At 40.4% G+C, this 12,708-nt stretch overlaps 2 protein-coding genes across 3 annotated transcripts; one reads left to right on the forward strand and one right to left on the reverse strand.

The window, feature by feature from the left end:
• Nucleotides 1-7: 7 nt before the first annotated feature.
• Nucleotides 8-1,521, reverse strand: LOC121778658 (cytochrome c-like). Its single transcript, XM_042176045.1, has 3 exons — nt 1,280-1,521; nt 689-822; nt 8-310 (listed from the first exon to the last, which is right to left on the reverse strand). Exons 1-3 carry the CDS (start codon nt 1,389-1,391, stop codon nt 218-220), a joined length of 339 nt encoding a protein of 112 aa, XP_042031979.1. The 5' UTR covers nt 1,392-1,521; the 3' UTR covers nt 8-217.
• Nucleotides 1,522-3,830: 2,309 nt separating this feature from the next.
• Nucleotides 3,831-5,777, forward strand: LOC121778087. Of its 2 annotated transcripts, none has more exons than XM_042175369.1 (5): nt 3,831-4,277; nt 4,664-4,754; nt 4,830-4,911; nt 5,261-5,312; nt 5,476-5,777. In XM_042175369.1, the coding sequence occupies exons 1-5, from the start codon at nt 3,954-3,956 to the stop codon at nt 5,536-5,538; spliced, it is 612 nt and encodes a 203-aa protein (XP_042031303.1). In that variant the 5' UTR covers nt 3,831-3,953; the 3' UTR covers nt 5,539-5,777. The 2 variants fall into 2 exon arrangements, with proteins under 2 accessions (XP_042031303.1, XP_042031302.1); XM_042175368.1 differs by having other exon boundaries at nt 3,833-4,277; nt 4,640-4,754.
• The last annotated feature ends 6,931 nt before the right edge of the window (nt 5,778-12,708 follow it).

The raw sequence follows: 12,708 nt of genomic DNA on the forward strand, positions 1-12,708 counted from the left end.
CATAGTATTTCCTTTCTCAACAAATACTACTATATATTTTATATACAAAGATTCCATCTGACAAACTATTACCTCTTACTAGAGGAGGGCCTTAGGGATAACAAAAAGTAGTCCAAAGAATTATTTATTTGAGCGGTTTGTGTTTTTACGCTACTCAATAGAGATAAATTGAGGCTCTCAACTGCAAAATGACTAAAGTGTGGAAAGTGCTGGGCGCTTAAGCTGTGGACTCCTTCAGGTATGCGATGAGATCTGCACGGTCCTGAGGCTTCTTCAATCCTGGGAAAACCATCTTAGTGCCGGGGATATACTGCAGGGACAAGATGAAAGAGATATCAGATATAAAAAGATGACTCAAGTTGTGTATGAGAAGGGCAATGCTAGTTTAGTCAAAAGGAAAGATGAAGAAGTCAACCCCTAAGGTTTCGAATGCGAATTCTCATTCTGTTTAGGCCTTAGTTTGCATTGCTTAGCTGAATTCATGAAGGAACACTTGACTAACAAACAACAGGTATCACAAAACAGGAAACCCCAAGTGACCATATGGATAGCAAGATGCATTAGTCAAAAGAAGACAAAAACAAAACAAGAAAAAAGTTTGTCCAAAATGAAGGAAACCAATGAAAAGATATGGTTTTTTACACGGATATTAACAAAACAACATCATAGAATAACCAAACAAAGTCACCTTCTTGGGATTCAACAAGTAATCATAGAGAGTCTTCTCTTCCCAAATGACAGCCATGTTCTTGTTAGCAGCAGAGTAGGAGTAACCAGCTGTAGTTCCAGATTGCCTTCCGAAGAGACCATTCAGGTTAGGCCCTGCAAATTGAAGCCTTTTAATCCAGCATCCAAAAGAGAACAAACAAGATTTCCAGATTATTATTCATGCTATAGCTCAAGCCCGAGGCTGCCGGCATCATTAGTTTATCAATCTTCGAGCTAAAACCTTTTAAAGAAGACAGCCTACAGGTCTTAGAAATGCTACATTTAGTGAGCATAATGTAGCAATAACAGCAGACAAACCAAACTACAAAAAACAAAAGATTTTCAGTTTACAATCATCCTAAAATATGTACTCCGAAGTAAAATTGTATCTATGTTACAGCTAATTTATTGATGTTTTCTAGATTCCAACTAACTTCACATAGTAGGAGTCCCAATAGCTAGCTCAAAATAGGAATTCAACACAAGATATCTCCAAACCCAACCAAAGAAACAGTAACAATATATACAACAAACAAGAAAAATGTGATGAGATGTAGAAATCGGAGAATACCTTGTTTGTGGCCAGCTCCTTTATCGACGGTGTGGCACTGAGCGCACTTGGTCTTGAAAATCTTCTCTCCGACGGCCTTGTTTCCAGGCGGCGCTTCCTCAAACGACGCCATCTCGATTCAGATTTTTTTCGCTAGAATTGAGAGCGAGAATAGAAATTTGTAGGGTTTGTTGGTGAAGACCGACAAGGCGAAGGTAATTGTTTACTACTTCAACTTCCCTTTTTCTCACATTTTTCTGTTTTTCTTCTTTTCTCCAATTTTCTTTTTTCTTTTTTGTTCTTTTGTAAAGTTAATTTTTATTTCACATTTTCTTTTGTTAACTCAAATTTCTCATATATTTTTTTTATTTTGATTGGTTTAGTTGACCAAACATTTATATGTACAAATAGACATAGTGTCTTACTAGAATAGAATTAGAAACAAAGGACATAAGTATAAATCATTAGAAAGATTTGAGCTTGCAAAATTGCTTGTCTTTGTCTTTTTGAGTCGCTATTTTTTATGTTTAAAAAAGGTCAATGGTGCAGCTACGAAGATGATATCAAATTCTAGGCTGATCAGAATTTCTTGTGGTACTGCTCATCCCTAAACTCCACAAAATCTCCATCTTCATACTCCTTAGAAGCCAGGGAGTGGTGTTCTCTCCTTTTTGATGTGCAGGAGTGGTCGCACATGGTATAGATATTACTGCTACTAGTTACCTTCTTGGAAGGAGGAATTCTTATTTATTTAAGGCGATATGGATGCTGTTCACCCAATTCTTGATCACCCTCAACTCTCTACTCATGCTTATGAGGCAGCGTACAAGCATACTGTTTATGCAGTAAGACCTCTACCAATACGATATACAGCTTGGAAAAAAGGTCGTATCTCAGAACACTCTTGTATACATGGCGGAGAAAGGTCTAACCCGAATTCCAGCATTTACGCGAAAATTGTGAAACAAATATAGCTATGGAAAGCAGACACTCCAAGTTTGTATTCAATCCTCACTTGTTAGATTTGGTATGTAGATGAGCCTCAAGCTTTATATGTTAGAATGAATGTTCAAGTTTGATCTCGCTGTTTATGTGCAGTAAAGTTTCGGAAACATATAAAGAATGTTTGATTAGTCTTGCCTCCCAAATAGGAATATTAAATGATTTCTTACGATTTGAACTTGGAGAAAGCAGAGAGTTTTGTTGTGCCGATTTGCTCAACAATTTTCACCATTGCTCTGTTAGCAACACAAATTAATGAGAAAGCTAGAGTCGTAGCGAGCATCTGCTCGAGGCTCTCACCCTCTCAGGTAGAAGACATCATAGGAGGGAGAAATGAAGGTATTGCTTGTACAGAGCATATGAGCTCAAAAATATTGTTTGGTGAAGTGAGTGTGTGTTTGGAGATTTTGCTTATGTTGTTTTGATCTTAGTACTATTAAATATTGGTTGGTGAAGTAAAATTTCAATATAATTTTATACTCCATATAATTTAACTTGATTACACTTTCAATTTCAACCTTGATTAATCTATCTAACAAGTTCATTCCAATCCAGTCTGATCAATCCAAGAAAACCCAATAAACATCCAAAACTAAAGTCACCAAACTATATCAGTGTGAAGACCAGACCCTAAAGTAATGACATAGTATCTCTGGCAATGTGTAATGAAGATAAATTATTCAGTTTTAATTTATATGTCCAATAAACTATCCTAAGCCCAAACCACATAGTCAAAAATTGAAGAGAAGTATAGCTATAAATCCAAAATAAGCCCCCACATTTTCACTAAACACCGAAATTTAATAATCGGTCGGGAATCAGATTATTTTTCCAAGTACACAATCCATGTCAAACAAACATAACCTTAAGAGGTAGCTTCTGTTGAAGAAATAAATAAGAAAAATTTAAATAAAAAATTGTTTTTACTCCATATATATAAATTTTCAAATTGCCAATAAATTATAAAGAATAGTTAAATTCTCATTATCCTACATTTTTTAAAATTCGAATAATAAATCAAAGTTTTAGAATTTCATAATTATCCCATATGATGATTTTCTAATGAAACTTGCAATGACATGACAACCAAATTTATAATTGTGGACAAAACGGTGGTGCCACATGTTGATGCCGTTTGGTTTACTTAGAAATAGTGGCACATTATCACGTGTTTCATCAGAAAAATGAGAATGAGATAATTGTGAATTTCTTAAACTTGGCGAATTGTCATTCCAATTTTAAAAGTATGGGGAGGGGGCACTGAGTTTATGGATGATACGAGTTTTAATGAGAATTTGGTAAAGTAAGAAAGAAGGAGAAAAAATAAGTAAAGTAGAAGAGGTATGAAGAAAAAGTGAGTAAAGTATGAAAAAGAAGAAATATCGGGTAAAGTATGAAAGAGAGATGAAATTATTTTTGGTGGACATCTAAAAACATCAAAATGAGACTATTTTTATAGAGGGGGAGTAATCTCACTTTTATATATATATATATATATATATATATATATATATAATATTTTATAATAGAACATAAATAAGATGAGCTAGTAATGGCATATGGGCTAAAGTGGCAACTGGCAATCAGAATGCTTAATTCCAAACGGATAGTGTGATAATTAATGACCAATTATTAATATTGTTAAGACTAGTACTCTCTAGAATCAAGACAGTTAGCTTTGAAGTCGGAGGCTATGATTCGCTCACCACCAACCGTCGCTTCTTATCTCCCCCACCTCCAAACACAAACTTCCGCCACCGCTGCTGTTTCCACTTCCCACACGATTTCACACGCTTATGGAAGCTCTGCTCTTTCTTCCGGCAGTGGAGCTACCAGGCGACCAGTGCTCCGCCGGAGTACCCCGACCATCACCGTCGAGCTAGATTCCGCGGCCACCACCGTCAGGAAGTTCTACGACGGCATTAACCGCCGCGATTTATCGTCGGTGGAGGATCTCATCGCTCTCAATTGCGTCTACGAAGATCTCATCTTCTCTCAGCCTTTTACCGGCCGTAAGGTTACAAAAATTTCACTTTTCAATCAAATGATATGATAATTAAAGTAGGAGATTGACGCCTTTGTAATAGTGGAATTCGTAATTAGGTTCTAGTCTGATTAGAAGCTTATTTTTAATTTCTGTAACATTAATCTGTGAAATGGCCTAATTTTAGCTTAAATCAGATTATAATTTATTCAATTTTTGACACATAAAAATACAAGGATTTCATTTCAGACATATGCCTTTTTTTGTAGTAGTAGATTTATACGATGTTATACTAATAATCACTGTACTAACTACAAAAAAATGTCATCTTCACTTTTAGTTTTAACATTTTCCATGCTTGCTCTTAAAATATAAAGCATCAATAATCTCCGCAGGCAATCCTTGATTTCTTCATGCAGTTTAGTGATTCCATCAGTGGGGATTTACAGTTTGCAATTGACGATATATCCGACCAAGACACCTCTGCTGTTGGTGCAACTTGGCATCTTGGTAACTTGCAGTACTATTTTTTTTTTTTCATTTTGCTTTTGATATTTCGGAGTTCTTGAGGTTAAATTGCAACAGAATGGAAGGGAAAACCTTTTCCCTTTAGCAGAGGATGCAGCTTCTATCGATTGGATGTGATTAATGGGCAGAGACAAATAGTGTGAGTGAATTTGGTTGTTTTGATTTTTGTGATGGCTTATTAGAAATTATGTTAATAGCTCAAGCCCAGAAGTTGTTTATGACAATGACATCTACATTATATATTCACATTAGGTCACATTTTTCCTTGAATGAATGATCGTATATTAGGGGATTCGTTTATCCATTTTACCTTCTCAAATGCATTAGCTACACTATTCTAGTATGCGTGGAACCGGATGCATATGCAAGGGAAGAACATGAATGGCATGAATATTTCTGGCTAATTTTCAGAAGAAAATATAGAATCTGTTTGTTTTATTCGACCGAGATTTGAATATCATCTATCAAACATATTGGTCTGGACACAGATTTGGAAGGGATGCTGTGGAACCTGCCATCAAGCCTGGAGAGACAGCCTTGGTACGCCTTTTCTAACTCAATCAACAGCCATTATAAAATACTAGGCACTGGATTAATTATAGAGAGGTTTTGGGAATATCAAATATACTTGCCATTACTAATGAACCATAAAGCAGTTCAGCTTAACAGCCCAATTCTAATCTATTTTCACTTATAATTGCAGGTTGTGATCAGAGGAGTTACTTGGCTGCTGCAGAGCTTCCCTTTCTTGGGTGACCGTTTATAGTTACAAACACGACAAGATTCATACAATTACAATGTGTGTGTGATGTCGTATCTAATTTTTCTTGTAGTGCGATGACTTTCGGCTGTTAATCTGTGTATGATTACATGCTAGTAGCATATTGAATTTTATGGATGAAAAGTGTTTATGTAATGTGTATGTCCATTAGATGGTGTTAGGTTTGGGATGGAATACAAGGTTCATATTATATATATCGATGATCGAGAATATTTGTTGTTGAAGAGTTGAAGCTAAACAACAGATTTGGTCCTAATTCCTAAACAATTTCGCACATGCTAAACGATAGTATACAATTTGGTGGGTCGTTTTTTAACAAACCTTGAGGTCACTTCATCGTATAATTACTACTCCACATGCTAAACGATTGTATACAAAGTGTGGTATCTGTTCAAGGTGCATGCAGACGACCCAGATGGACTCTTGAGAATTCTTTAGTTATTATTGACACCACAATGGTAGTAGTACTATTTGATAGATCCAGGAATTAATGTTATTATTGCAATCACAATGTTTCCTTGCCTTGCTTGGATCTAGCTAGTTATTCGTAGGGATGTCAATCGGGCCGGCCCGTCGGGTCTCGGGCCAACCCTACTCGGGTTGCGGGTCAATCGGGTGCGGGCTAATCGAATTGTGATTCCTTTCGGGTTATAAAAGTTCAACCCTAACCCTAAAGGTCGGGTTTCGGGCTAGCCCAGCGGGTTAATCGGGTTGCTACCGATAATATTAACATGCGATCAATCTAATAAATAATTATTAACATTACTAATATTCGTATAATGTAAAACATTTAATTATGATATATTTGAGATATCTGCTTAAACTCCATCATAAACATGATCAAATACTAATATTTGAAATATTTCGTGGAATTTTAATGCATGTTTTAGAAATTTAAATAATTTTTTAGTGAATTTGAAGTTTTTAATTTATTTATTAATTATTATATTAATAAAAAAATTAATATATAATTTTTTATATTTAATATAAAATTGAAAGTTATTTTTTAGTTAAAATTAATCAATTAGAAATAGAAAAATAGAATAATAGAAATTTTATCGGGTTTTCGGGTCTGGCCCTAAGAGCATCCACTATAGGAGGAAAGGGGGCGGACGAAAAAATGGGGCGAGGGTGGGGCTGTCTATAGTGGAGAGAACGTCCGCCCCGTGGCGGACAAGAAAAATGGGGCGAGGGTGGGGCGGTAGAGGCTTCGCCTCCTACGGGGCGATCGCTGGGCGATGGTGGGGTCCGCGGGGCGAAATGGGGCGATGGGTGGGGCGGTCTATAGTGGGGCGCCGGGCTATGGACGTCCGCCCCACTTTGATTTTTTTATTTTTTTTTTAAATTTTTCGAAAATTACATCTATAAATACTCCTCCTCCACTTCTCATTATTTGCACACCAAACATTCCACCTCTTCACACACATATTTTGGGCACGTAGGGGAGGTGCCGGTGCAGTGTGAACACTATTATAATGTTTAATAGAATAATATTTCGTTGTATACTTTTACCCCCCACTTTAATACAACGAAAATGTGGTGTTTAATTTTAATTTCTTCACTTATACCCGTGTTTTTATAATTACGTATAGTCCGATAAATTTAATTAATTATTATAATTGAATTAAAATTAAAATGAAAATTGGTTATAAAATTTTGGGGCTATTGGAAGTGTCCGCCTATAGTGAGGCAGTGGAGGAAAAAATTGGGGCTATGGACAAAAAAGTGGGGCTGTGGACAAAAAAAGGGGGCGGGGCGATCGAAAGCATCCGCCTATAGTGGATGCTCTAACGAGTTGCTGGTTAATCGGGTTTTGATTTTATCGGGCTAGAAATTTCATACCCTAACCCTATAAATTTGGCGGACTATTTGGACCAACCACAGGTTACGTGCTACATTGACATCCCCGGTTATTCATCTACCACGTCAAAACTGATGAAAACCACATTTACATCAACATAAGGGGATTCTTCAACCGACCAAATGAGATGATGTCACGCATGACGGAAACTACCACAAACGTAGTATATGGGCAAGTCTGCATTTTGACCCAATTTTATCATGACGTCACTATTGTTTTTGATGGGGTACGAACTAAACAACTAAACCCTAGTTGCGAGCCCAATAACAGTGACGGCCCATCAGCCCAAAACCCAAGAAAGAGTATCAGTTCGGCATGACCAAAGAGTTCGGTTCGGCACAACTAAAGAGTTCGGTCGCAGCCTACAGCTCGGTAAAAGCCAACCTCAAACTCTACTCTCAGATCGGCAAAAGAACCAAGCAAGCTCTACTCTCAGATCGGCAAAAGCTAATCGGCAAAGTTCAGCAGTTCGGTCTCAGTGTTCGACCGAACAAGGAGATAGTGGACCCATGCAGGATCTCCACGGCCTCCATTACACCCACGATCTATTTAGTGGTGTTAAGCAGTTATCAACCATCCACGATCTAGTGAGTGGTGCTGCAAACCACGATCTTAGTTCAATGTATAAATAGAACCTAGATCAGATAGACAGGGGTTAAGCTCTCTAGATCCTGAATCTTATAGCAAATCAGTATTGTAATCTGTAAGCGAGACCAAGCAATACAAATTTGCCCTCTCTTCTTCCCGTGGACGTAGATTTACCTCAGTAAATCGAACCACGTAATTTTCCGTGTTGTGATCATTTATTACTTGCATTTATTCCCATCAAAAATTCGCCACATCATCACTGGCGCCGTCTGTGGGAAACAGAGAACCAAAACTGTGATAAAAGCGAGTTTTTGATCCTTTTCTACCAAAAAAAAAAAAATGCGTACCAGATCACATAATGCCCATACTTCCGTCCGTGATGAAGGTGAGGAAGCTAGTCCAGCCCATAGGTCTGGAAAACAGCCTCGGGAGAAATCTGCCTCCAGTTCTCACGGTGAAGGAACGAACCACTCAAAAAGTCATCGCACCGAGCCTCCCCAGCAGCTCGCTTTGAATGAGGCTGTCAAGTTGTTCTTGGCTGAGAAGCAGGATGAGTTCTTAACATTCCTGCAAAAGAGCCAGAAGCCGGAGGAGAAAACGGCGGATTCTCCCTCCCCCTCCAGACATGAAAGTCACTACCGCAGTAGTGTCGCACCTTCCAGGAGAAAGAATCCTCACCACCGACATGTTCCTGTTCCTCCTCGGTACCGAAATCACATGAGAACTCCATCTCCACCATACCGAAGAGATGTCGGATTCGCCATGTATGGAGCGCTGAAGACTCCATTTTCGGATGATATCACCCGAACTCCATTGCCACAGAATTACCGAACTCCGTCAATGACTTATGACGGGTTAGTGGATCCTCATGATTTCCTGGGACGCTATCAGTATAATATGGCGAACCAAGGTCTCAATGAGGTTCACATGTGTAAGCTGTTTCCCGAGCTGCTTATCGGGAACGCAAGAAGGTGGTTTGACAGCCTCCCTCAAGGGAGCATTAGATCTTACAGAGATCTAATGGATGCTTTTCACAGGAGATTCTTCCAGAAAGCGGAAGCCCGAATCACTTCGGCTCAGCTGCTTTCTATACGTCAAGGTCGCGATGAAAAAATTAGCGACTTCATGACGAGATTCCACAAGGAATGCCTACAAGTAGATGATCTCAATGATCTACTTGTCATTTCGGCATTCCAAAATGGAATCCTGCCCGGAGCTCTCTACAGAAAGCTCGTTGAGTGCAGTCCGCAAACAGCTCAAGAGATGTGGGACATTGCGGACCAGTTTTCTCGTGCCGATGAGGCAGACCGTCGAAAACGGTCTTTAGACAGCTCATCCAGAGGAGACAAAAAGAAGCCCGATCATAGCGATCAGGGGCTTCCTCGCCGAACTCCTTTTGAAAGAATTCAAAGGGCACCGGTACAAGGCAGATTGGGACCACGTCTCGATCTTGAGAAACCGCCCGCTCAGTTCGTACCATTGAACAAGTCGAGAGCGGAAATTTTCGAACTGCATTCTGATATGTTCGAAAAACCAAAGCGGATGACGAAATCAGCCACGCGCCGAAGTCAGGATACGTACTGCTCCTACCATCAAGACCACGGTCACGATACCGAGGAGTGTCGAAATTTGGCAGCAGGTATTGATGTTCTTGTGAAAGCAGGGACGTTAAAAAAATACCAAAGCAAGCTGCCGAAGAAGAATAAGAAACAGAGAGGTGCGAACTGCGCTCCTCAGGATCCTAAAAGGCAACAGGATCCCGAAGACGATGACGAGCCGCAATATGACGGAGTAATCCAGACTATTGACGCTCTCCCAGCCGGGAAGACTAAGTCGTCTCTAAAAGCAGAACGCAGAGGCGTCAATCGAGAGGAGCCTATGCATAAAAGGCTGAAGAAGGAGGAAGTAATCACGTTTTCAGATGCAGATCCCGTCCCGGCCATTTCTCCTCATCAAGACGCGATTGTCATTCAAGCCGGAGTGGCAAACAAACTGATCCACAGAGTGTTTGTGGATACAGGAGCGTCGGTTAGCATTCTTTTTAAAGAATGTTTTGATAAACTGGAAGTGGATCCAGCTCGGCTCAGTCCGGCCCCACTTCCTCTGAAAAGTTTCGCCCAGGAAGACACCCGCCCTGAAGGTACTATCAGCCTTCCGATTACGGTGGGAAGAGCGCCTACTAGCTCCAGTACGATGATCGAGTTTTTTGTGGTAAAAGCTCGGTCCCCGTATAACATCATCCTGGGAAGAGACTGGCTCAACACAGTTCGGGCCATTTGCTCTACTTATCACCTCACAATCAAGATCCCCACTAAAGGAGGGATTGCAGTCATCCGAGGTGATCAAAAGAGAGCAAAAGAATGTTTGCAGATTGCGCTTAAAAGTGCCGAGCAATCAGATCGGCACCATCAAGCATAGCAATCACAGCAGCCGGAGTCAGAGGCAGGCGAAATGACCGAAGTCACACCGGAGCCGAACTCGATGACAGTTCAGTTATACGAAGATGATCCATCCAGAACGGTCAAGATCGGTTTCGCGGGAACACCTCTGCTCCGGGAAAAGACCATCCAGCTCCTCAAAGAGTACAAAGATGTCTTTGCGTGGTCTCCGTTGGACATGACCGGAGTGTCTTCCGAGGTAATTACACATCGGTTAAATATTGATCCTTCAGTCCGGCCTATAAAACAGAAGCAAAGACTCTTTGCGGCAGAAAGAAATCAAGTCATCCATGACGAAGTCCGCCAATTACTGAAAGCGGATGTATTATTCGAAGTAAAATATCCTTCTTGGGTGGCCAATCCTGTGATGATCAAGAAAAAAAGGAGGAGGATGGCGGATGTGCATAGATTTTACCGATCTAAATAAGCACTGTCCTAAAGATTGCTACCCCCTTCCGAACATAGATAAAAAAGTAGAAGCTTTGATAGGCTTCGAAATTTTCTGTTTTCTTGATTTGTATAAATGATACCACCAAGTTTTAATGGATGAGAATGATGCTTCAAAAACGGCTTTCATTACTGACTTCGGCATTTTTGCTTATAAAAAGATGCCATTCGGTTTAAAGAATGCCGGAGCCACATATCAAAGGATGGTAGACAAGCTATTTCGGCACCTGATCGGAAAAGAGGTTGAAGTCTATGTTGACGACATAGTTGTTAAAAGTAGAAGCACTTCGGATTACGAAGACAATCTCAAATCAACTCTCGACGTGCTCAAAAAAGCCAACCTCAAACTCAATCCCTATTATTGCCGAACAGAAAAGCCCTACCAATGATGAACCAACACAGCCCCAGGAACCCGAAGTAGAGCCGCCGGACTGTTGGATTGGATTCGTAGATGGAGCTTCGAATAAGACGAGAAGTGGAGCTGGTATTCTACTTATCGCTCCCGACGGACACGAGGTAACTTATTCACTTCGGTTCTTATTCCCAACCACTAATAACGAAGCCGAATACGAAGCCCTTCTTGCCGGACTTCGGTTAGCGCAAAGTCTATTTATCAAATCTCTCAAAATCCATTGTGATTCACAAGTCATAGTGAATCACATGTTGGGTACAAGTGAAGCCCGAGATGAAAGGATGAAAAAATACTTGGACAAAGCGCAAAGCATTAGCCGAAGTTTCTCTTATTTTCGGATAATCCGCATTCCCAGAGCGGAAAATGGCCGAGCAGATACTTTAAGCAAGTTGGCCTCATATCCGAGCTCAAAAGTGGAGGAATTACCGCACAGAAGCATTGATGATGCTGAGGTACTTTCAGTAACCAGCTCGCCGAACTGGATGACGCCAATATCAAAGTATCTAGATCAAGGACAACTGCCCGAGGATAAGAGAGAAGCTCGGAAAATCACATGCCGAGCACTTCGGACCAGAAGAGACGGACTACATCCTTAGAGAAGTTCATGAAGGATCGTGCGGCAGCCACATCGGAGCTAGAGCTTTAGCTAAAAAAGTTCTGAGATGGGGATATTATTGGCCAACTATGGTACAAGAAGCAGTACAGCTCGTTAAGAAATGTACGAAGTGCCAAATCCATGCAAATATCCCAAGGATGCCGCAGACCGATCTATGTGCTATGCAAAGCCCTTGGCCTTTTATGCAATGGGGCATAGACATAGTAGGACCACTACCACAAGCTCCTCGGCAAATGAAATTCTTGATCGTTGCCGTGGACTACTTCACAAAGTGGGTGGAGGCTGAACCATTAGCTACGATAACGAGCTCGAAGGCATTGGATTTTGTTTGGAAGAACATAGTTTGCCGATTTGGCATACCCCATATCCTCACTTCGGATAATGGGACTCAGTTCACCGACAAGACATTCAAGAATTGGTGCCAAGAGTTGAATATTCAACAGCGGTTCACTTCGGTCTCTCACCCACAAGCAAACGGACAAACGGAAGTAACAAACCGTATTTTGGTGAAAGGATTAAAAGCTCGGTTAGAACAAGCCAAAGGACAATGGGTAGAAAATCTTCCTCAAGTCCTATGGTCTTACCGAACTACACCAAAAACCTCCAACGGTGAAACTCCGTACAGTCTAGTGTACGGCACTGAAGCCGTAATTCCGGTTGAGATCGGCATACCCAGCCCCCGAACACTCAATTTCTCAACAGAACTGAATGATGACGGACTGAGAGCCGAACTAGATCTTGCCGAAGAAAGAAGAGAACTGGCCTGCATAAAAGCAGCCAAGTACAAGGAGCA

This window comes from Salvia splendens, chromosome 19 (assembly GCF_004379255.2).
Source record: "Salvia splendens isolate huo1 chromosome 19, SspV2, whole genome shotgun sequence".
Lineage (NCBI taxonomy): Eukaryota > Viridiplantae > Streptophyta > Magnoliopsida > Lamiales > Lamiaceae > Salvia > Salvia splendens.

Coding starts and splice junctions, on each gene's coding strand:
- LOC121778658 (XM_042176045.1), bottom strand. CDS start 1,391: ATGGCGTCGTTTGAGGAAGCGCCGCCTGGAAACAAGGCCGTCGGAGAG. Junction 823..1,279: donor AGGAGCTGGCCACAAACAAG/GTATTCTCCGAT, acceptor TTCAATTTGCAG/GGCCTAACCTGAATGGTCTC. Junction 311..688: donor ACTTGTTGAATCCCAAGAAG/GTGACTTTGTTT, acceptor TTGTCCCTGCAG/TATATCCCCGGCACTAAGAT.
- LOC121778087 (XM_042175368.1), top strand. CDS start 3,954: ATGATTCGCTCACCACCAACCGTCGCTTCTTATCTCCCCCACCTCCAA. Junction 4,278..4,639: donor AGCCTTTTACCGGCCGTAAG/GTTACAAAAATT, acceptor TAATCTCCGCAG/GCAATCCTTGATTTCTTCAT. Junction 4,755..4,829: donor TGGTGCAACTTGGCATCTTG/GTAACTTGCAGT, acceptor AAATTGCAACAG/AATGGAAGGGAAAACCTTTT.